This window comes from Centrocercus urophasianus, unplaced genomic scaffold (assembly GCF_019232065.1).
Source record: "Centrocercus urophasianus isolate 14NV4802_14NV808 unplaced genomic scaffold, USGS_Curo_1.0 seq_11, whole genome shotgun sequence".
NCBI classification, from domain to species: Eukaryota; Metazoa; Chordata; class Aves; order Galliformes; family Phasianidae; genus Centrocercus; species Centrocercus urophasianus.
Window position 1 is genome coordinate 74,443,970 of NW_024884253.1, and position 25,736 is coordinate 74,469,705.

The following is a 25,736-nucleotide window of genomic DNA, read 5'->3' on the forward strand; positions in this document are numbered from 1 at the left end:
ACACCGATTTTTGTCCCTCATTTTTCTGAATATGCAGTGCTTCTCAGTTCTTTCAAATGAAACAGTAATATATTCTATATAAACTGTAAGGGAATAATGATTTATCTGGTGATTTACAAGGAAATTTTCCAAAATTTATAGAAGGTTTTATTTCAATTTTCTCTCCACCTTCATATACATACATATATATCCCAACAATTCCCATATGCTGTTCTACCCTTGTAAGATTTGTCTTCTTTATTACTTCTTAAACATATACTTATAAGGAAAAATACTCCTTTCAACAAAAGAAAGAGTAAATTTATGAAATTAATGTTTCTTAAAATAAATAATAAGTATGTAAATCAGGATAAAATGTAAGCAAGAACATATTATTGCAGGTTAGTAAAATAGTTTTAGTCAGATTACAGCAAAATCAAGACCATCATCCACACATTTATTTATAAACATCTGAAACCAGAAAAAAGACGCAGAAAGAAAATATCACTGTTTCCGGCTGAAAAATGGAAGAAAAAAACTGCCTCCATTAAGTCATTTATACAGATCTATAGATTAATGCTTACTGACATGAGCAAATTCTAAAATAGAAAATAAGATGCTTGCTGTGTTTTGTTTAGTTTTTGTTGTTGTTATAGTTGATAGTTTTGTTTGTTTGTTCTGTTTTTCTTTAATAAACTGTCAGCTCCATTTGGTCTTGTAAGGTATTCCAATATGAAATAGCAAACTGTGAGAAATGTGGTTTTATGATTATATGACACTGAACAAGCAATGTAACTAAAATAAATATCAGAATGTAGTCCTATTAAGAAAATCATTGGTAATTGTGATACTTAATATTACAAATAAACAATAAAGAAAGGGTGAACAATGATACTGGAATTTCTAAAACAACCATTGTGTAACTGATGTTGCAGTATACAGAGTACAACAGTAAAAATGACAGTATGATCCTGTGAGTTTTCTTTCATTTTGATCTGTCTTTTTCTATTTCTCTTTGCATTTATATATTATGCAAGTATCTTTAATTTAGAGTAGCTGTTAAAGGCATGCATAAGCTTGCTGTAATCCTGTATGCCTGAGTCTAAAAGGGTCATATCTCTATTTCATGTATAATATCCCACTATCAATCTTCACTATCCAGCATTTCAATAAAAGTAATTTTATGAGAAAATGTTCAATTTTAAGTTTAACCATTTGAAATGTGGCCCTCCCTCCTCATAGATTATACAAGTCTTATCATACAGAATTTCTGAATAGGGAAGTGACTTTCCTCAGATCCATAAAATCCAGAAATTAGCAGTGGAGTTAAGTATGGAGAAATGAATGCTAAACTAAATTAGGCATTATCCCTTCCCTTAATAGGATCAATTGAAACACAAAATGTTTTGGAAAATACTCATCAGCCATAAGTTAAAGACTTTTAATGAGAAAAAAAATGTAAGCCTTACTCATTAATATAATCAGGGCAGGTACAGGAGAGCATAATAATATTGACCCAGGAATCAAAAGCGATTTTAATCCACAGAACATCACATTGCTATCTTACATCTTAAAAATTAAGAACTTTTTATTTTCTGAGAAAAGTGGCTGTCATAGTGAAGTGTGGGGGGTTGTTTTATTTATTTATTTTTACTTGTTTCTTTTTTGTTGATATTCGGTCATTTGTATAGGCAATCACATTTTATTCAGACAAATACTTAGATCAAATTTTGTATTGGTGTAATATGTGTTTGGCCCTTCATAGACAGTCTTTGATGAAAGCCACAAGTTGAAATCATTACATTTCAATCATGATCAGAACTATACTTTTTCATTTACATAAAGAGGGAATTAAGACATTATTCTCCAGACACATAACAAGTATTTGTGTTCTCAAAAGTTTCCATCTATCATATTTCTAAAACAGCCAATTCAGAATGCATCATGCTCAAAATCCACCTGCTCTTCACTGTGACCAAGATTTCGTCTTACAGTTTTTGTTATATTAATTTTAAATGTTGAAATTCACACATCTTGTGTAAACATCCAGCTTTCCTATACTTTCTTTTTTTTTTTTAATTAACCTTTATTGTTCTGTCTATTTTTCTCATTTTGAAATTATTTTCCATTAAATCAAATCACCTCATCTTAACAATCTTGAATTCTTATGCTATTCTATTTACAAACATATCTACAGCAGTTATTAATCAACAGTTCTTCAGTATAGTAGCTGACTTTAATAAGAAAATCCATGCTACTGAGTTTTAGAATTTCTTAAACTTTCTAATTTAATTTTTTAAGTTAATATCACTGTGAGCATTTAGCATAATCATTTCCATAAAAGCTATCTGAAATTAAACTGCAGTCAGCTCACTTCACTAGTTTCGATTGCTTCTAGAACTAACTTTGCTACACAGCATTTTAGGTATACCCATAATGCTGCTGGGGATATGACTGGATCAGATATAAGCATAGCCAAGTTAATTTAAATGCAGCTTGATGGCTGCAGTGCAGATACTGCAGCATAGGATCAGCATAAACTAATGCACAAATAAGCATTCATCCCTTCTGGGCTTGGATAGGCTATGCTGAAAATCCATGTTATATTCTCACTCTTCTTACTATCAAGCAAGTCAAACATGAATGAGTTTTGCCTACTGGTATACTGAAAATCACACATTCTGTCAGAGATGTTAGCTTATATTTTTCCCTTGTGTGCTCTAGATCTAACTATTCCAAGAAGCAGTCAGTAACACAGTGAGAGGTATGTAGTATGATATAGAATTTGAATAAGAGATACATAAGCATTCGGAAAATAGTTAATGGCGATTTAAGTTCAACTTCTCAATCACAAAGACATTTTTCTGAGTGTTCAGGAATATCTGCAGTTATTGTGGTTAACTTTACAAAAATACTATAGATTTAATATTTATATTTTAAAAATCTTTAGAGATAAGACACAAAATTCTTAGAAAGAAGTCAACAGTAGTAAGAAAATGAAAATGCCCCTGAAATTTTTTACCTCATCATTGTGAGTGCATTTGTCTCTTAAGAGGTATAGTGTATTTCTGTAGTTCTTTCCAGTCAGAAAAACAATTTGATTAAGCATGCAAGGATCTGTTTATACGTAGTTATAAAAAATAACAGTCATCATCCTGAGTATTTATAGCGTGTAACACAGTACTACACTGACTTTGTTATTCTACGTTCTCTGCTTGAGATTCTGGATTTTGTTTTACAGTTCTTATTCTCTTCATTTGTTATAGAGGGTCTTAAAGAGGCACTTAATTCTTTCTTCAAAAGCATGGGTGTCCAACCTTTTGGCTTGCCTGGGGTGCACTGAGTGAAGAGGAATTTTCTTGGGCCGCATATAAAATATATAATATATTAAACCTATACAAATAACAAAACCTCCTTTATTTTAAAATATTTTTATTAAAACATCAAAAATGTAACAACAGAAACTTAAGTGGGATTCTGTTTTTGTGAAACTAATGAATGCATTATTTTATGAAATAACACCAGCCAACTTAAACAAGAAAGCTAATATGTCTGCTTAATAACAAAACCCACATGTCTTCAGAGGTGTCATGTCATTCACAGGTGTAAGTGGGTTGAAACTTAGTAATCACTGTTTTATTCACTCAGTGGCACAAGAGTAGTAACATGTAATACATGTGAGTTTCAGTTCAACTGAGTGTGTGTGGAGGGTGTGAGAGGCAGTTAGTACTTCTCTGCTCCCAACCGTCTGTAGCATACCATTGTTGCCTAATGAGCCCACATTCAAATTATGCACAATAAATTCATGAAAAATGAAAAATATCACTAAAAGTCACATCATAATATTAAAAATTGTGAGGCCACATTACTAGTTGTCCAGGAAGCCATAGGTTGGACAAAAAAAAAAGGTTCTAAAACCTTTTAATCTTCTTGAATGCACTTCTGTCATCTCAGTCTTTTCTTTTTCCATTCAATTTTCACTGTTTTCTGATCTTTTTTTTCAGATATACTAATTTTCCTAACAACAGCAACCCTACCAAGCATTATTCACTCTGTAATTCCTCAGGGCTGGTTGCTCTTCTGTCACCATTTATTTTACATAAATCTATGACATTAAGATTCATTTTAAATTCTGCAGTCCAGAACATGTTTCCATACCAAATTTAGCTACTAGACACCTATCTCATTTACTAACAGCAGTGTGTGACAAAAACACTCAAGAGATTAAGTGTTGAGGTGTAAGTAACTTGATTGCATAACTCACAATTGAAAATTCTGAAAATTTGTGTGTGCAACACGCACTATGGAAAATATAATTTGGACTGCATATCCATACAAGAGAAAAGTAAGCAGTTGTTCATTAAACCTTTTCTATAGCATTAAGAATTATAACTGCTTAGATATCATAATGCATTGGATATTTTTTTAAAAGTATATTCTCCTACTGTGGAACTTTTGACCCAAGAGATACTTCCATAGCCCATTGCTAACCTGCATTGGTTTTGAGTCTAATTTTTGTTACTTTCTTTTCTTTCTTTCCTCTGCATTTCACTGTATGCACTGTTTAGTGCATTTTGCTGGCTTATACTAATCTTTGTTTCTTTTATCCAGTTAGTTCAAGAACTACATCATTTTCATTCTGTATTTTATGTATGTTTTTTGTTGTGTGTCTTATGGAAGCGTTTGAGTACAATTTGCTCACTTGTAAATTGCATTCCCCTTAGGAGAATGATTTCACCTTCCTCCTCCCAGGTCATTTACTTCAGTCATGGCATCTGCTTCCTCATCTGGAGGAACAGGGCAAAGAGACTCCAAGGAAGAGTACCTTTTCATATTTCTTACCAACCTCAATGTACACCATGCTGCTTAATTAACATTTTTATGACTGACTGCAGAAATACAAAATTTCTGCTCCTTGAATTCACTGATCTGGATTTAGGGCCTTCTTCTCTGCTGCTTTGATAAGTTACAAAATTACTTTTACTCACTCAAATTCAAATGCTAAAAATTGACATTCTCGTGTAAATTTATAGTTCCAAATGCAAATAACATCAAAGCAGAACAAAAAACAACTCATATTCCTTTTTTGCCTCCACACTGAAAGCTACTTACCACTTAAAACCATTTTCTGTAGTGCTGTCTTCACAGTAAAACTCTTTACTGCATTTTTTTATTGACAATTTTTCTACTGAAATACATAATTATCTTTTATCTTCTTCCTTATCGTTTATAGACATTTCATAGGCTTAAAATTTCACAGACAATTCTAAGGCACTAAGTCCTATATCTTTCTATTATTCTTATGCTTTTCCACTGATTCTTAGGAGATTGGACTAAGCATTAAGATTTAACATGGACATAATGTTGTTTACTTTATCTATTCCAACATAATACCTTACTGAAAAGAATATTTCAAGTTAAATATGACATGTGCACTGACAACAATTTTACTTCACAAGTCATCAGGAAAGAAAATTCTGAATTGGAAAAGATTTTTCTGTTTGCATGCATCCTTGAAATAACTATTTTAGGACTCTTCACATTACACATAGTACTGTAGGAATTCCACTGTCATTATTATAAAAGTGTCAGGTTACATTATCATACGATCATAACATGGTTTGGGTTGGAAGGGACCTCAAGAATTATCAAGTTCCAAACTTTTGCTGAAGGCAGGGCTGCCAACCTCTAGATCAAATACTAGATCCGATTGCCCAGGGCTCTGGTCTTGAACACCTCCAAGGATGGGCATCCACAACCTCTCTGGGTGGCCTATTTCAGCACCTCACTGCCCTCTCTGATTAGATATCCCCCCTGATATATAATCTAAATCTCCCATCCTCCAGTTTAAAACCATTCCCTTTGTCCTATCACTATTTGTCTGTGTAAAAAGTTGATTTTTCTCCTGTTTATAATCTCCCTATAAGTACTGGAAAGCCATAATGAGTTCTCCCCACAGCCTTCTCTTCTCCTGACTGAATAAGCCCAGCTCCCTCAAACTACCTTCATAGAAGAGGTACTCCAGCTGTCAGATTATCCCTGTGGTCTTCTTCTGGATCATTTCCAAAAGCTCCACATATTTTTTGTGCTGGGGGCCCAGACTTGAACATACAGTACTCTGCCCTGCTAGGGCAAAGAATAGGAGGACAGTCACCTCCCTTGCCCTGCTGGCCACCCTTCTTTTGAAGCCTAGAATATCATTGGCCTTCCAAGATGCATGTGGACACTGTTGGCTCATATTACAGTTTTCATCCACCAGGACACCCAGGTCTTTCTTCACAGAGATGCTCCCAGTGAGTTCTCCCAGCTTGTACACATATCTGGGATTACCTTGACCCAAGGGCAAAATCTTGCAGTTAGGTTTGTTGAACCTCATTATGTTCACAAGGGCCTACCTTTCAAGTTTATCAAGGTCATTCTGGATAACATTCCTTCATTCTATCATCTGCATTACCCATCTTGGTGCCATCAATGAACTTGCTGAGGATACACTCAACTCCATCATCTATGTCCCTGATAAAAATGTTAAAGTGCATTGGTCCTAATAAGAATGGACTTCTGGAAGACTCTGCTCATTACTGCTGGCCTCCACTGGAAGTAGATCCACTGACCACAACCCTTTGACAGTGTCCTTCCAACCAATTCTTTATTCACCGAATAAGGAATAATTCACACTTCAAATTCCTATGTCTCCAATTTAGAGTTAGGGATGTGACACAGGACCATGTCAAAAAGCCTTGCACAAGACCAGGTAGATGACATCAGTTGCCTTTCCTTCGTCCACTCATGCCATCCATCACAGAAGGCCAATTACACTTGGTGATCATTATTAACTTCAGGAAATTATTTTTGCAAAGACACATTGGTTGCAAATATTCATAGGTGCTTTTTTTTCTGTCTGAGAAATAACATCATGCAGGGCCTATTTTGGAAACCATTATATTAATTCATGATAAGTAAATAACTCTTGATATATTCCTTGTTATTTGTTCCCCATTGTCCCAGGTATTTCAGACTTAATCATCAGAGAGATTGTCTCTACTGTAAATGATTAAAATGCACAGATGATCATTATTAACTCTAATGAGTGTATGATTGTGAATACTATCTATGATGCTATTATTTCTACGAAGCTCAAAGATTTATTATACTTTGAGACTATATTTCTTACCCAACTACTAATGGAATTCCACATTTTTCAGCGCAGCTGTGAATTGCTTTAAGCTAATTATTTTTTAAAAAAATTAAATTTATCTAACTAAATATCTTATTTATTTGGGAAAGATGTTCACATGTTTGGTATCCTAAAAAAAAAAAATAATAAAATAATGATAATCATATTAATGTTGATAACAAAGATATAAAAGCAACAATCCAAAACGAAATCTTTCAGTATTTTAGCAAGATATTTTGCATCATTTTGATACATAAATTGATTTGAATACTTACTTCCTAAAAGTGGCTCCTGTCTAAAGCTACAGAAAGGTTTGGAAGATTACACATTGTAAATATAATGAAAATGTATGTTATAGAAACAACACTCTCAGGTGTGACAAAACTGATAAGACAATTGTATATCTTACATTCCTTGCAGGTCCAGTGGGCTTAAAAGAGCAAAAGAGCAGCTTATAATGTAGAAAAAGGATTTAAATGTGGATAAAGATTAAACAAATAAATAAAAACATGAATCAATCATTTATGTTATCCTACTGACAACAGAATTTTTTCCTTGGATGTTTACAGAAACTAAGTATCTCAGATAAGAAATTATTTGCAATTCCAAATCAGCCCAAAAATGTTTGGAATCTACATAAGGATAATTTTTACCTACCAACTCCAGACATCTCCGGGATACTGGCGGTGTACAGATCCTTGGTGAATTTTGGTTCATTGTCATTGATATCGTGGATTTTAATGATAAATTCAGACTCTGGCTCCACTTGTCTTCCAGACTTTCTGTCTATAGCCTTGGCACGTAGCACATACAGGGACTTTTCTTCTCTGTCCAATTTCTTTGCAGCATGAATATCTCCTGTATTTTCATCTATAATGAACAGACTGCCAGCACCATCTCCTGTTAATATGTATTTTAAATTTCCATCTCCTTTATCTTGGTCAGTGTGTAGCTTCAGGGAGGTAGAAAAGAAGAATTCTATAAATATATGTATTGTTATTACAGACCAAATCATTCAGCATATATGAATAAGTCTGTACAATCTTGACTGTAATTGGGGTCAGCAGTGGTTATCTTCTGTTTCACTGTTGAAAAAATTACGAATTTGTGACTCAGTAATACACAAAAAAATATTTCTATGATAGAAGATGATGTAGTAATGTTCAAAATTAAAACTTAAAACAAAAGATAACACTTCTTTCAATGGCCTATCAAGAAAGTGATAGTTGTCTCCTTATTGAAAACTTTAAAGATGAAAGGGAGTGTAAAATCCTCAAGTTTCTATTTGGAGAATAAATCTTGTTTTCCCATTTATTGACTGTTGATGATGCACTCTTGCATTAGTATCTTGTAACAAGAAATAGATTTTAAGGATTACAGCTTTTGAACTTCCTCAGATCACCTATAAGTGTTTTGCTCTAAGCAACTTGTGTTTCTAACATATTTCTTTTGAAAGATCTTGCTTCAGTTAATTACTACCTTCCTTCTAGTCCTCTCCACACGGGTGAAATAATTCTCAAGAACACTAGGAGGTAAATTTTCAAAGCATTGAGTGGAATTTTACAGTTTTTTTCTTACTACACTTCTACATAAGAGTTCAAAACAGTATGCTTATGAGCTTAGAGTTACTGATAACTTGCTGTACAATACCATTGTGAAAAAGTGCTTCAAAACATCAGCCAAAGCAAGGCCTTGAGACTGTCTCATATTTTAGAAATTCTGATACAATGCTCTTTTCTTGAATTCTACTCCTATAATTTCATTTACAGGGGTATACACTTGCTCTTTAAAATCATCTGCAGTACATGTCCCTCAGATATATGTTTACAGTCCCGTTTGACCACAGCTCAGCAGCCTGAATGTTTTGGATATGGATAGAAAGAATCCAGCTTTTTTTATTTTCTCTGAATAGATTGTAATATGTCACCCACCTGAAAATATATTGTTCAGTATCAGTAAATGCTTTAGTCTAGATTGTCAGTAAAGCCAGAAAAGTTATTTTTTGCCATTTTTTTTCCTCATTTCTCTATCTCAGTCTGTGTTTATCTCCATGTTTCATAGCTGAACCACTTCATCTTTCCACTACTCCACCTGTATAAAGGCTGATCGCGGAGAATTTTGTTAAAATTCCTTCACTTTGATTTTTTCCACTGATTTTACACTGTAATGTAACACTATTAACACATGTGAGCTGATTATTCTCTTGTTCTTTTAGAGGAAAGAATGGATGATATGACTATCTGAGCAATTTTAATACCTACTGTATTCAGTCTACCACTGTAATAAATCTCTATGACAATTCTTAAGGATTAAATACAACGTGTTTGAAGAACGTAATACAATATGCATATAGCACTCACAAAAATCCTCAGTGGCAATTAGCCAGCTCTAAGGAGAATACAGAAAAAGTAAATTTAAAGACTGCATCTTAGTACAGAATGTGGAGTATTATGTAATTAACAAACAGAGTTAATTAAAAGCGTTTGAGTATGAAACCTGATCTTGTTTCCAGGGCAAAGAAAAAGAAATCAAAGTAGATTTATGCGTGTCTCAAGTGCAAAATGGAGTGTATTACTTTTGGTCAGATGATCTTGCCTTGTGTCATACAGCACAATTTCTGTGCACTAGAAAACATGAGGCCTGGGGATAGTGTTGTTGACGTTGTGGCCTCAGTTAAGCTTACATCCTTATCCTTTCTTAATCTTACTTGAACTTATATATATATGTTCAAATGCAGTTATTGATATAAATTTCTATGACTTGTTATACAAATTAAACTGAATTCTGGCCTACAGGTAATATCTGCATAGCAGTCTGCCTTGAAAACTGCATGTGGAGGGACTTAACTATCAGGAGTCTTGGTCTTGAATTCTCAAGAATGTGATTTGTCCAGAGACACTAGAAATTTTCCACTTTTCAAAATAAGCAACCATTTCTGGAACAAAATATTACACAATTCTGAACCAGGAAATGAAAGAAAAAAAAAATCAGGGCAGGAAGTGAAATGAGATTTTTACTACTTTTTGTATTATTTAGAAAAGAAAACCAAAATCTGTATTTAAATAAAAATGTAATGTAAGTGTGGAATTATATCAGAAACCACAAATATATAAAATGCATTTTATATTCATTAGAAATTGTACCTGGAATATTATTTTAATATAATTTTATTTGAAACTGTGGTAATGCTGTGGATTAACCTTGCATCCAGCTAACCACCGCACAACCTCTCACACTGCCAAACAGAATGAGGGAGAGAATTGGAAACAGTATAGAACTCATGGGTTGAGATAAAAGCTATTTACTAAGACAGGTAATAATGTAGTTCATATCTGAATAACTGTTAAATATTTCTCTCAGTCATCTCTGCAACCTAAAGAATCATTCAGAGAATATAAAAATGACTTTAAAAACAGTGTTTTTCATAATAAGAATCCAAATACAGCTATTCACAGTTGTTTATTCCTACAAATTCTTTCTAGATCTAGAAATCTGTTCTTCTACTGCAGACTGGTCCCTTGTATAAAAAAGAAGATACATGTAGATAGGTAGCAAAAAATCCAGACTGTGATTGTAAATAGTGCTGGCTTGCCAAACTCATTTTGATTGTTCATTTGAACAATTCTTTTGGTAATCCAGAATCAATGACCTTTTGCAGTGGGGCAGTGATGAGCAAGTAGTGGGGACACTGATCTTTGTACATTAAAAAGTGATTTTGTAAAAAAAAAAAAAATCTATCCACCATCATTCCCTTATCCTGCCTAACTATACATAGATCCTAAGAAAATAGGTTAATTTATTTTATCTGGCATTCCAAACTGCTCACAAAGACGTTCGGTAGATCAAACTGTGATGGATGCTTTAAGGTTCCCCTGATTTCATGTTTCTACCAGATTTTAAGCAGAATTTTCAAGCACAGTAAATTTTGAAATAGAGTATGATTTCCAGGCAACATATTTCTTTACCCAATTGCCCACTTTCTATTAACAAGACCACTGAAGTACAAAGTACCACTTATTCCATACGTGTCAATTTCTAATTCCCTTGAATGTTTTATTTTAACTTAGCATTTGATGAATTTTCATTAAGCTATGATTTAAGTTTGTAGCATTAGAGTTTGTGAAAAAATAGATTTATTTCCATATTAAAAATAAATAACAATAATTGCAAAAATCAAAACTTCTAATATGCATCTGATATGAGCAAAATACTAGTTGTGTAGAATTTAACAATCAAACAATTCTCACTGTAACAAATTTATATAACTACCAAATATTATTTTCAATTTACAAAACAGAGAAACTCCAGATAAGATTGCATATATTTATGTAAAATAAATATAAGGTGAGATACAGTTATAAGAATGTGATGCAATTTAATTTTGACTGATAGATACAGATATAGATATAGATGATATGGATAGATATAGATATAGATATAGATATAGATATAGATATAGATATAGTCCATTCCATTCTATTTCCAACATGGAGTCATTTGAAGTATTTTGAAATGAATTTAACATTGAAGATGTTCTGCTATTTATCTTCATTATCTTAATTTCTTATTATTCTTTCACACGTATTTATTTTGCTGTAGTCTCCCGTGTTGCTGCTTAAATGCACTGTCAACACAAACTCTCCTGAGGATCATCAGAGACAAAAATATCAGTAATGGTTATGGCAGTGACAATTAGCTTTCTCTGTAACAACGTATGTCTTAGGAATGAGCATATTTTTAAATCTTCTCTCAATCTTCTTTCTTTATTTGCATATGAAAAATATGCATCTCAAATTACCCTTTCTATCCAGTTCTGCAAAACTGATTTTTTGTTTGATGTGATAATCAAGATCATTATATTTTCCAAATAAATCTTGACATAAATATACATGGGTTCATGTTACAATATGTAAATGAGTAGAAAGACAACAGATGATCTCAGAGATCTGTAGCATAATTTTATTTGCCCTAAGTTAATACCTTGCACCTTTGATGTCTTCAAGTACTACTCAATATTTATCAACAAAATGTAGTTATAACACATAACTTCTTGCTTTCAGGATTATTACAGTCCATAACTCCTCAAAAATTATTATCACTACACATGGTAGAAAAGAAGCCTATGTTGAAAGGAAAACAAATTTCATAAACAGTCAAGTTTAGGAATTGTTATGGAAAGAAATAAAAGTAGCAGAGGAAAAAAAATTGCCTGAAGAAGCCAAAATTGAGAAGTTCGTGGCTGTTGCTTAACACTTCAATTTTAGTTTATAAAGTCTTATGTAAACTGGGTGGCAGAAAGTAACAGTATCAGAAAGTAAATTTTTTCAAGTTAGGCAGACATATAATAAGTGGCAAAGAGAAGAATAAGCAACAAATTATTTAACAAATTATTTAGTAATATGAATGCACTTTCCCCATTTAAAAAAAAGAAATCTTCAGACTTAATTTAGATTTCATTCTAATTATAATTTATTTCTGTACAACAACTGTTGTAGAGGAAAAAGGAAAAAAATAAAAGATGAAGGTGAGCAACTTATTACTATTGAGATGGACAAAGAGAGTGCAAATATTTATTTATCAAAATTCAGAAAGGTGGTATGTTCTCTCCTGTGGAGAGGAATGAGAAGAAATGAAGGACAAAGATGCCTCAAGAAGAGGATAGATCCATGTTTACATCGAGGTTTACACTTCTGTATGGTTTATAGTATGCCTCTGTATCATGGTATCGAAAAAGGGCTATCACTGCAGATTTCTTATCTCCACTGTCTTCAAGCAGACATTAGAGCTGCCTGCTCTTTTGCTCTCTTCTATCTGCCACAGGCAAAACAGTGAAAATGTGAAGTGTAAATGCTGCTGGTTAGTTTGTTTTGAGGCTATCACGAGTCAGCAGAAGAAACTTGGAAGCCATAACAGTACTTTTTTTTTTCCCCATGAAACTGAAAGCTGTTACAAGAATTATATATTGATATTATTTTTTTTTATCAAATATATTTCTCTTTAAGGATTTGTTGAACCATCTGCAGCCGTCCAAACATTTTTCTATTCATTTTGTATTTCATGTGCAATTTATGCCTCATATGGAAAAAAAATTCCCTCCAAACACTATTCTCAGCCTCTTAGTTTGCAGTACAGTTAAAGTTATTCCCATATGCCAGTCACATCTTTGTCTTTCCTAGAGAGTCTATTCCTTGAGTTTAGCTTTCAGTTATGGCATAAGGCAAAATTCTTAAGTAATGTATAATTTAGACTGAAAAGCTTTTCCATAATATTTACGTAACGCAGCATTATATTAATAGTTTAACAGTTAGGAAATAGTAAGTTTTGGCTGTAACATATTCAGACTGATTCTGTAAAATATATAGGGAAACCTCAGTAGTCTGCACATGGTATACATGTTCAAGTGGCAAAGTGTTCTAAATGGTAAGATTTAGCATGATTCTTTCAAATATACTTACACCTTCTGAAATGGGAAGCGTAAGTAATGGGAAGGGCAGAAAATTTTTTCAGGTGTGTCCAAAGTGTGAAGCAATGCAGTAATCCTTTTTTAACAAGAGGCAGAAAAGAATGTTTCTAAAGCTCCTCAGATATCTAGTAATAACAATCTGTAGCCAAGATTTCTGGGCTGAGGGAAGAAAGAGGAAAATCCAGTATACATTACTTTCACAAAACCTTGTGCCTATTTGCATCAGATTTTTATTTAGATATATTACTAGAAGTCAGAAGAGTCATTCATATTCAGGTGAGAAAGAAGAGAGTAGTTGAAGAGGTGGATGGATGAGTATTGAAAATAAAATAAACGAAATTCACGTAAAAAATGCAAGAAGTGAACTTGAAATAAGAGTTTGTAGCACCGTTCAATCCCAAAATCTCACATAAAATATGCTGAGTGCTAGTGACAAGTAGGATATTAACCAGTACCCTCATTACATGATTTCAGATTTACAGCAGCTGGAATATAGAAGCAACAGGAGCTCTTCCTTCATTAACATTTCAACTAATTAAAAACTCTAATGACATCTTAATAACTTCAGTGGTTCTTCAGTGTAAATTGCAGTAGCAGCATCTGCAATGCCTTAATTTTCTATTCATGTATGTTTAATCAAAAGTTTTATGTATGTTCTAAATGGCAATGTATTTACCTGACATGAATCTGTGACATCAGCACAAACTTCTTAATTAAACAACCTGACTTTGTGTGTGATGGTAACCAAGTGACTGTATATTAAACAAGGCAAATGACATTTACTTTTCTTATCTTCTATTTTCCAGCATCTGGTTCTTATGTTCAGTTCTCTATTGTTACAAATTCTCTAGAGAATGATACTGTGAAAAACACCACCGACAACAGCTGCAGGTGCTGATTTTGGCTTAATGGTTAGAGGTAAATCTAGTTTTCAGTTAGGAAGTGCTAAGAAGAATTCTTAGCAGTATTTTGGTGCTGCTGATACAAAAACAATTAGGGAAAATTCATTTTCCCTAATACCCACATCTCCTCCTCCTGTATAGGAGTTGGAGTACTGGAATACAACTACTTTCTCAAGTGTCTCCTTCCCTTGCATACCTTCTATATCTCTTGTGCCCTAGTCAAATCTGGAAAGATGGTTGCATTCTTACTTTTCTACAAGGAATTGGATTTCAGAGCATATAGAATTTTCTTGTCCATTCTAATTTCTTGATTATCCAAATCAACTGCTGAGATGCAGGTTCTCAGCCTGATTTAAAAAAATCAAAGTTTTGCTGCAGTTTGTCAAAGACAATAATTTTTCTGTTCCAGAATATGATATATAGGTTACTGTAAACGATTGTAGTCATCACTTATGTCCACAGATCAGAAATTATCACATCACAACTCAACATCAAACACTGTCACTTTAATCAATCCCTGGAGCAGTTGGTAAATCCATCATTATTTTAAAGACTTCATAACAAGACAGTACATATATTTTTCATAGATTTTTTTCTGTCCAGAAACTTCTGGGTAAAATCTTACAGCACGTGTGATATCTTGCAGTTTGAGGGCTCAAAATTCCAAAAGATGAGCATAGAGATAGGCTGAAATAAAATCTCTGTCCATTGAAACAGTATTAAATTTTGAAATGGATAAATTTGGAGAAACATGGGGGAGAGGGATGTGAGCATGCAACTATGAGCTGCCGTTTTCATTCTCATTTTGTTCTATGAATCTAGCGTCCTTGAACTTGTATCCTTTGTCCTAACTGCACAAGAGTTACACTGATTAAGTTCTGTTCTTTCCAGATGTGGATCATCCACAATGATCTGAAGATAGTGTCAATAACAGGAATTTTTAAAATAAATTTAATCACAAGTGTGTACATGAGTGTGTGTATGAGGGTGAAGCAGGAAGGGGGCGGTTTGTGTATCATACAGCATTATGCAAGAGAAATAGAATAAGACAATGAGATGTGAGTCTGTGATCAAAGAGTCTTTTTTTGGTCTAAAATCTCTAAACAGACTTCCATATTTGCAGTACCAAAAAAACAGGACCAGACTATAGGTCAACTAATTCAAAGGAAGCAAACCCAAGAACATGCATTTTTTCTAAGCTGTTCAAAGATCTATTTTTTCCAAAAATATTCAAAATATTTGAAGCTATTTACTGTCATTAAAAAGATTTATTCTTATGTGAATGCACATCAGACCTGAAAGAGTGATGATTTTGAGTTCCATACTTATTGATTCTCAGTCAGTTATCTAAGAAAAAGTTTCAAACCACAGTTTTATATATATATATGTATATATATATATTTTTTTTTTTTTCTTCCCCCCAGAAATTGTGATCTGCAGTTGACAAGCTAAATATTTTGTGGTTAGGACGCTGGATGCATCTCTCAAGAAGTTCAAGCCTCAATACTTATTCTAGAATATGACTGTTCAATTGTGACTCTTTAAAATCCTTAAATTTGAATCTGAATTTAAATTTTAAAATAAACAGTTGTGGAAGGTAGATAAGATCCTTTCAATAATCCTTTGTTAATGTTTATTTCTTAGCAAAGGTAACCAAACAACACAAAAAGGGGATAAATTAGTTTAAGATATTATACTTATTATACTGTTTATTCTTCAAGTTGCACTGGAATTGTAAACTTTCACACTCATCAAAGGACACTCAGTGAAAGTACACTGTAGAGGTATCATCCATCTTTTGTGCTCTTCAGCCTGAGTGCCGTTCCCCATGGCCACCAATGCGCTAAGGCACAGTGTCTTGGTAAAATCTCAAAGGTGGATATATCAGTATAAGGTCTGAAATCAAGAAGGGCCAATAATAAGCACCAAGTCTTGAATATATTGTGATAATGTAGCTTCTTACCTAAAACTATTGCTAAAGGAAGAGTATGCTGGGAAAGAAAAAGATTTATTTCCAAGTAGTTTGGAAATAAGTATTTATGAAAAGATAAAAAGAGTTTTTTTGCTATTCCTTTTTTTGTGATTGATCCAATGCTTACTGAAATTAGCATTATGTACTTCTACAGTTTATTTAAATGTCATTTCAGATTATTGTCTTTGGAAGGTCACCATTATAGCAATGGCAAAGTCAGGATTGTAGCTGGAACATTTACCAAAATAACTTCATTATTTTCCTGGCACAAAAAAAACTGGTAAGTACAATACCATTTCACAAGAGCCTGAAACAGGCTTTCGATTTTACCTGTTTGATTAAGCATGAGGACTGCTGCTTAGTGGAGAGCAAGGGTAAAGCTGTCTGGGGCTTCTAATGAAAACTGCACAAAGGACGAACAGCACGTAGAGAAGCCAAAGCATAAGGCTGAAACCAAGCATGAAGCCCTGCAGATCAACAGTGCCACTTCAGCAAGGGTATGTTTAATTGCTAAATCTGCAAGCTGTAACAGATGAAATTAGATGAATATGGAAATAGTAGATAATGCAAGAGTTAAATAAGAGTGAGGTCTAATGATTTTTTTGTTGTTCATTGGGTGGGTGGGTTTTATTGGTTTCTTTTCTTTTGCTCTTTAGAGTCTCAGAGCTAATATTAATGAAAAAGAAATCCATCAAAACCCATCAGGATGTGCAAAAAAAATGAGTTAATATTAGTTTAACAGCATGAGTAGTCAAAGTGCTTGCATCTGCTTAAAGCACAGAAAAAACCTTAAACTATTGGAGTGAATTTTGTATTAATTTTAAGGGAAAAGAGAAGGAAAAAAAAAAAAATTGGGGGGGAAATAGAGTCTTCAATGCTAACTGTAAAAATATCTCATCCTTTGTTGAATTACATTTTTGTCTTAGTATTTACTTAGTACTTTGGATAAGCACATAGAACATCAAGTAAATTTGACGTTCTCGCTAATTATACTACGACTTTATCTGAAATAAAATATTGACCATTATCACGTTGAGTATGCGGAGACTTTAAGATGTGGAGATTTTGAGATAGAACTTCACAATCTGCTAATATTCAGAATGAAGGATTAAAAATGCTCCTTTCTCAAATATTTTCCAACCTTGACATATGCTATCATTTCTGCCTTGATTTTCTCCTCAAACATGTGAATGTGCTAATTGCTAATTGTTCACCTTTGCAGTGGTTATTCAATTCTCTAACTGTTGTCATTTGCTTCTGTAACTTTGGATAACTGTATTCTGATATTCTCTATTGATCTTCAAATTGACTATACATAGACCTTTCTCCAACAGAAAGGTTTTTCACAATACTACTGTCTGACACAGTCAAATTGGCCTTGTGAAGTAGTCACATACTGATTTGCTCTGATGGGGTTTTCTCTCTTTTTATTACTAGACTGGCAGATATCAGTAAATCACAACATAGTCAAAACACTTCCCCCTTTCAGAATTGCTCCTGTAAAGTAATCCATGGAATAAATATGCAGAATCATGAAAAGTGTCTTGATAAAATCATTTTCTTCACCCTCCCACCTTTTCTGCAGAGTAAATGATTGCCTTATAACAGGTAATGATAGGTCTGCAGATTTCTGCTAGTCTAAATTTCTCACCAGAAGTCTGGGAAATGCCAGCCTGTGAAGTTGTAATAAGAAGCTAGGTCTATCTTGGCAGGTCCCAAGCCAGCTGGAGCTCTGAGGCACACCTGCATAGGTCTTTTAACATAAGGATCTTGCAAAGACCATGAGGCTTTCAAGCTCAGAAAATTTATTTTTTTATTGAAATGAAAATGTTGTTTCATAGGGCAACTGAAAGTTACTACCAGAGACAGGAGGAATTTCCATCCTAAAGTCCACATGGCTTTACAGTCTTCTTTTTGTTGTTTTTTTTTTTTTCTTCCAGCTTTCATTTTTGTTAGCTTATCACTCTCAATCCAAACAAAGCTTTTTATAAAATGTTCTTTAAATCTCTGTTTTAAATAATAAGTTTGACTTCGAGTTTTTTAATTGTCTGTGTTGCAAAGAAAGTCGCTTCATGCCAACACAAAGGTGACCAAGCCATAGAATGGCATTTGTCTTAAGCAAACAGCTATGAACAACTGAGTGGATCAACCACTGTAACGAATGTTTCTCCTTGACCTAATTAAAAGAGTGCGAATGTTTCTCTGAGAGAACAAGACTCACATGAGGATATGAATATGTAGCACAGGACAACATAAGGTATAGAAACTACACAAATTAATAACTATCAAAAGAGTTTTTTTAGTGAACAAGCTTGACTTCAGCTCACATATTCCTTTAGAGAAACAGAAGATGACCTGCATCATAATGATGATTTTAAAAAAAATCATTTTGATATTCAATATTGCACTCTGTGCATAGAATATCTAAAAGAATGTGGCCAGAGAGTTTGGGACTCTTACAGTTTTGCAGCACATGCTAGATGTAGCATTTTAAGAATGTTCACACTGAATTCTTTCCTCATGTGAATTATCCTTCTGAATGGTTATAAGTCAGTAACATACGATTTTTTTTCTTTAAAACATATCATACTGTTTAGTTAAAGGATGATAAAGTAACATGCTGTTTTTAACAGCATTTAGGTGCTGGACTGAATGCAACAACTTTTGTAAAGAGAATGTTAGGATGCATCTATAATGAACTGAAGAACACGTTTGGAAGACTTACAGTGTTTCTGTATGTTTTCTCATGTAAGAATAGGTGACTTCTCAAACTGATTATGTTGAAGGAAAATAACAAATGCTTTGAGTAAATCTTTATGGATTTATTGCATATGTCGATTAAAGACAAATAAAAAAGCCAATTTTTTATATTCTAAAGGCAACATCAAGAGAAAATTCAATATATAGACAAAAACTATTTATGCAATAAATCAAGAGCCAGCTCAATGGGTCACCTTTTCTGATCACAAGCTCTTTTTTCCCAAACTTCCCAAGGCAGATGCTAAGTATTGCCAAGTTCATCACAACATTGTTGAGAGGACATGAACAACAGTGGATGAACTGAGATAATAATGATGGAGTAAGGACTACATTCATTCAATTTTCTTTCTCTTCAATTACATTAAACAAGGAAAAGAAACAAAACAAAACAAAAAAAATATATATAATGAGGTAATTGAATGAAACTGAATTTTTAAGTCTGATGAATGTGTAGCAAGACGTCCTATATTTTATATGAAGTTCTTTTGATTTGCTCTCTCTTTTCCTGTAAATCAGACAACAGTAGTAGGAATCCCACTTGTAAGTGTCTGAATACTTGTAAAGTGCAGACTGCAATTAATAAATGATTGCATTCAAATAGATACTGCAACAAGCTCACCAAAAGAAACATCCTCTGTATAATTTTCTTTATAATTTTTAATAAGACGTAGGAAAATGTCATGAATCAAACTCATTTGTTAACTGGTAGAATAGAGATTTTTCATCAGTTTGCATCCAATTTAAATGGCTCTTATGACATGTAAAGCTCAGTTTATTTATTTTTATAAAAATTATTAAATGGGAGGTTACTCATGGAATAGTTAATTTCGAGCAATGTTAATTCTTTTTTATTTGTATTTCCCCCTTTAATATGAAAAATAAAAGTTCTGTTTCTTACAGGTGGTGCAAAAAATGCTATTGTTCCCTTTCTTTTAATTTTTGGGATAGATACACATTTTAAATGTTTGGTATTGTATAGTTTAACATTGCTCTCGCATAGTTTGCATGAAACTTCACAAATTATCTATCCTTCAACTACCTTTGATTAGTTAACTGCCTATTCTATGCAGAAAAAGGCTAGCTTTCATATGGAAACATAACTGAGCAGTTTAATAAAAGGAAAAAGAAATTCATCTCTTGAAATCTTGTACATATATTTTTGCAAACCATAAAGAATTGTGTTTTCCAAAATTGTTGATTTTGACTAGGTCTGTTTCTTCCCACCTAGGGATATTTCATAATGACAACAGTTAAAGATGTGGAAAATCTGACATTTTGCACAACTGAAGCATTTTTACTGAGTGTCAGTTAAGTTATTTAGAAATAGGGGCTAATAAATTCAGTTTTAGCTTTGGAAAGTAAATCTAGGTATCCCTGAAGGGCTATCTGTTTTGAGACTCCAGTGCATTTTATTGGCTTTTCCTTTAATTAATGGACATGATCCCATCAACATTTTAATATTCTTAAATTGCATGTCCATTTTCTTAAGTTTTTTCCTTAATATATTTGTTGAGGCAGTGAGTAAATTTTGATAGACTTTTATCTCACAGAAAGTCAATGTTTTAGATTCTATTTCTTAGGTCCTTTCCGGGGGTTCAGCTGGGGTTTTCTACCTCATTAAATATAGTAGCAGCTGAAAAATCGAATCCATGATCTTTCCCAATGTGAAAGAAAGAATACCACATTACAGTTTCTTTTTTGTTTCCTCAACCCCTTTATATTTCATAAAATATTGACGAATTTCCTTTTTTGTTTAAAAATAGAAACCCCTCAAACATTAAACTTTGTGTATTATATTGTAGCCCCCTTTTTTTTTTTTTTTCTTTTTCTGAATTCTTGGTAGGTAGTATGAGCTGTACTATTCCTCTCACTGTATCCCATGAAAAACTTCTCATGCTGATGTTTTCACTAAGTTGTTCAACATTCATACTAAGCAACAGGTATCTTGAAATAGCATGATAGTTTTTATGTTTTAATTAAAGAAAAAACGGGGAAGACCATTTCGTTTTTGTTTTTGTTTTTAATCAGGACTGTGATATTGCTTATGCTACCTTTCTATCTGACCAAATATTCCATTCACAAATTCTCCATGGCAAAATTTATCTTCCTCTGTGTTTTTGGTACATGTAGTAACCACTGTTTTCTCTAGATGCTTCCTTAAATTAATTTAAAATGAAGATGAATTAAAAGATGTCATAAACAGTTCTTGAATTGTTTCAGATATGAATAAAAGGATGTATGAAATTTCAAGTCTTCCTAATCTCTCATCTTTTACATAGAAAAGCATCCAACAGTTTGATACAAATGGATCGTTTGAAGAAGGAAAAGGGAAGAAAGATGCGTGACAGATATACGATAGGTTCTTATTACTCCTCTTTCTACAATATTCACAGGGTAATTGTTTTACATGCATGCTGCTGCCTAAAGACAGTCAATGATTCACCTCTGTCCTTTGAGTAATTTCCTTACTAAAGTTATTCTAGGCATCAAGTCTTTTGGCACCTGTTAAATGCTAATATCTTTTACTCACAAAGCAATATTTTCTATTTCACTAAGTGCATTGGACGCACTTACTGGTGTCTATTTAATGTCACATGTCACCATTACCACTGCTTCTGTCCAAAAGCTATCTAGCAGTAGCTGGGAACATAAGCTCTCCTCTAGCTGTTCAGAGTCCATTAAAACCATGCTACCTGCTTTAGTGGTCTCTGAGCTATCCTCCAGCTTTGCAAGGATCTGGTTTTGTCATCTACCTTCTTAGTAGACCTGACCTCATTTTGAGTTACTTCTTGTCATAAGGTGAAGCCTGTCTCCAAGCACCACTCAGATAAATGAGACCATTATTATATCTGTCAGTTTTAACCGCTTAGATGACTCTTGTATGTGCAAGAAAGTAAGAGAAACAAACAAACAAACGAAAACAGGGATGGTGGAGCTGTCAACTTTCCATTCTTGGAAGACATTTGGGAAGGAGACCGGAGGGTACAGTAACCCTGGTAACAATTACTATTCAATCTTAGATATGTGGAAAGATTGTTCTGAGCCTACTTGGCTTGTGAGGCATTTGGCTGCTCTCAATCTAATTTTAAAAGGCAGTAAGTAGTTAAGATGTTAGCACATAAGGCATGCAGGAAGGGCTACCTCCTACCCTCCAGGGTTCTCTGAAACGTCAGAGACAGTCTAAGGTAGAAGTATCCACATTGAGCCCAGACTGTCAGAAGGATTTAGATAGTCAAGTGGTTGGAGGGAGTGTTCTGTTCCTTATGTTTCTCCCTGGTACTGGTCTAAACAGGGCTGGAGGACTGACTGATGAGATGGAGAGGTATTGGCTGTCACAGAATTACTCTCCATCTCCTCTCTATGGGTCGATGATGTTTAGTAAAGTGTATAATAATATGCCATTCTGAGAAATGTGTTATTTTGCTCCACTGCCAATAACAGAACACACAACAAAATGAAGCGTCAGTGAAATAACCTCACTAACAAAATGCAAGCAGTAACATAATGAAGTAAAATTATTTTAAAATCAAAATGTGAAGGGAAAACTAATTTATTACTACTATACCTATAATCCCTTAGATGTTCATTTTCTGATAATTTTTCTTAATTCATTTTATTTTATTTCTAGTGCAGCATTTATTACTCTGCCCTTGTAATCTATCTGCCTGTGTATATCCATATTAAAGAGGGACTGGATAAGAATTCTTACTACCAGATAGTCCTCATGGGTGGGAATAAAAGTGCTTTCTCTTCACACTTTTTTTTTTTTGCTACTTGCCATCACTTCAAGCAGAAGAATACTAAACCTAACATTTAAGTCTTTTTTGGAGATAATCTTCAAAAATTTTGCTTTCTATAAACAGCAAATTTCTTAGCTGCTAATTCTAGCAGCTCTCTTTAGGAGCATGCCTCTCTTTAGGCATGCTGTGTATGCCACATGTAGTAGGGAAATTTTGGTCTAACTCAAATATAAGGGCTGTGTTTTTATGCTACTGAGGACAGTCACAATCATTTTGTCATGTCATGAACTGTACTAAAGTTAACACAACCATATGGATTACACCACTCCAATCCAACGCCCATCTCTTTGGAACACTGGATAGCGTTTGTGGTGATTTATGTTAGAAAATCACTAATGCTGCTCCTCCCTCAGGGCCTCTGTACAAGATTTTGTGGTGAAATGTAAAAAATCTCAACACGCTCTCTGAGTTGTAATAAATATATCATCTCAGGTACTTATACTGCTGCATGGGCATCTGTTTTCTTTCTTGAACTCAGCTTTGTCAATAAGGTCCAATGGTTTTCAATTAGTTTGGAATGATTGCAGAGTAAATTAACACCTGAAACAATATACCATGTAGACTCATTACTGAGTAATTTTCTTTGTGTGAAGCAAACATATTGATAACAGTCTCTAGGTATGCTGAATTTATTTGAGATTTAGAATGCATAGATGGTCTGAAGTCCATTCATCTATAGTACTATGTCCAGAAAAATAAATTCCTGCATTTGCTACTTACTTGTCTCTATACAAACTTTATGTTCTAACAGAAAATATGTCTTTAAGTTGAGGTAGAGCTTCTATGGAGATCTGTGCACTTTATTATATGTTTTCTTTGTAAGCTTCCAACCAATTTTTTATTTTAGAAATTATGCAATTAGTTTACCTTTATTGAAGGTCATTTCAATAAAGGTTGACTTATACCACATCTACCTATTTTTTACACTGATAAATAAATCTAGCAATAGGATTATTTGGAATTATCTTATTTCTACTTACTACAACAGAATCATGTGAGTATAATCTTAGTATAAATGGGTTAGAATCAAGTTCATAGTTATAATTATAGTTGGTTTCTCTGACATTTCTCTCATAATAAAGCTTGCTTTCCAGATGATCATACCTCACATGATTAGAGGTGTTAACAAATGATCAAAAACAATTTGCAGTCTTTTAATTAAAAATGTCTCAATCCACATGGTAGTAAGGCACCAGAAAATAACAGCTACAGGACAACCCTTGCTAGTGAGAGCACTGTGAATGAATGACAGAAGTTGGAATTAAAATTTATTACTGTTTTAAGATAAACATTTCCTTGGTTTGAGAGTCATTCTGGGTGGTTACTCTAAATTAATATCAAGACTGTACAATTACACCAGAACACAAGGCAGATCTGTAGATGGTGGACACCAGAGGACTGGAAATATGGAAACCCTTGAGTTATGTGATATCAGGAAAGATAGAACTTTGGAGAGATGGAATTCAGAAGTGCTGAATTCTTTCAAACCATTAAGTAAAGATCTCGGTTTGTCACAAGGATGATGAAAAATATTGTTTTTCTCTTCTCTTACACCTTGTTTGTGCTTACAATTGTGCAGAGGAAGAAATTTTATTGTTGATAAATAAGATTTTACATTTCACTTGAAGAAGCATACATCCCGGTAAGCTGGCAAGTGCCACAATGTAGATGAATGAAAGCACAGCTTTTCTATATCCTTATCTAATATTTACGTTTAACAGTTTAAAGCTGGAAATGATGAAGTGATGAAGTGTGCATAGGCATATGTAATAACAAACTGTACCATGCTTGTCTGAACAGTTTCCTATTTTATTTACTAAGCTACTCCATTTCCTGAAAAACTTGGAGAAATCAAGAAAGACTCAAGTGACATGACAGGTGTTTTCTTTGCCTGATATGAAAAACTGGGAATGCTGCATCATAAAAAGCAAAGAGAGGGAGGGGAAATTCCAGGGTTGTCAGATGCATCACCTGTAAAGAATCCCTTACACGTAGAACTTACCTTACCCACATATTGAGTATCTGGACCTGTGTACTCTTCCAGCAAGAAAAATTGATTCCACATCCATCCACGCTTGGTACGATGCAGTGTTTTTCCATCATTCTCTGACAGTCTTGTTGTCCTTTCACTGTGTGAATACTTGTTAGTTCTTTTTTGTGATGGCATCATATGAATACTATGAAGCACAGAGCTCCAAAGCAAAACTGTCAAGAAGGAATAAGCCCCCATCATTTACAGAGATGCTATTAGACTCCACTTCTGTAATAATTCACCAGACAAAATTTTCAAATGTTATATTCCTCTTGGAAATAGGACCTAGGGAATGGAGAAAAGTGTTTGAGAATATTGCAGTCTAGCAATAGCCTAGTGATCAAGACAACGACCCATGCAAATTACATAAAACTGTATGAATAAATAACAGTTGTGTATTTGAAGCTTTTCTTGAGACAATTACATACAGGAATTAGAGTGTAAATTTAAGTCCTTTGATGCTACATTCATCCTCTTCCATTATACATTCTCACAGTATAGATAGACAGTAATTTAAGACATTAATTGAGTAAAATGCCTTTGGTCATAAAAGTTTAGCAAACAGTTTCTTGTTCAAACAATAAAAATAGTCATGTAGTAAGAAAACTTGTAGTCTAACCTCTTCCATCTCAGTCCAATGGAATCTTCTTTTAT

The 25,736-nt window shown here is 33.5% G+C and overlaps 1 protein-coding gene across 3 annotated transcripts in view; it reads right to left on the reverse strand.

Annotated features, from left to right (window-relative positions):
- Positions 1-25,280, reverse strand: part of LOC122171857 (cadherin-9) — a 61,796-nt gene extending 36,516 nt beyond the window's left edge. For 2 of the 3 annotated variants that reach the window (XM_042839656.1, XM_042839655.1), the window contains exons 1-2: positions 25,053-25,268; positions 7,811-8,105 (exon numbers count right to left, since the gene is read on the reverse strand). In XM_042839656.1, the coding sequence (XP_042695590.1) occupies positions 7,811-8,105; positions 25,053-25,220 (463 nt within the window). In that variant the 5' untranslated portion in view covers positions 25,221-25,268. Of the gene's footprint in view, positions 1-7,810; positions 8,106-25,052 lie in introns of all 3 variants that reach the window. The other variant, XM_042839654.1, reaches the window with a different exon arrangement.
- Between the last annotated feature and the right edge of the window lie 456 nt (positions 25,281-25,736).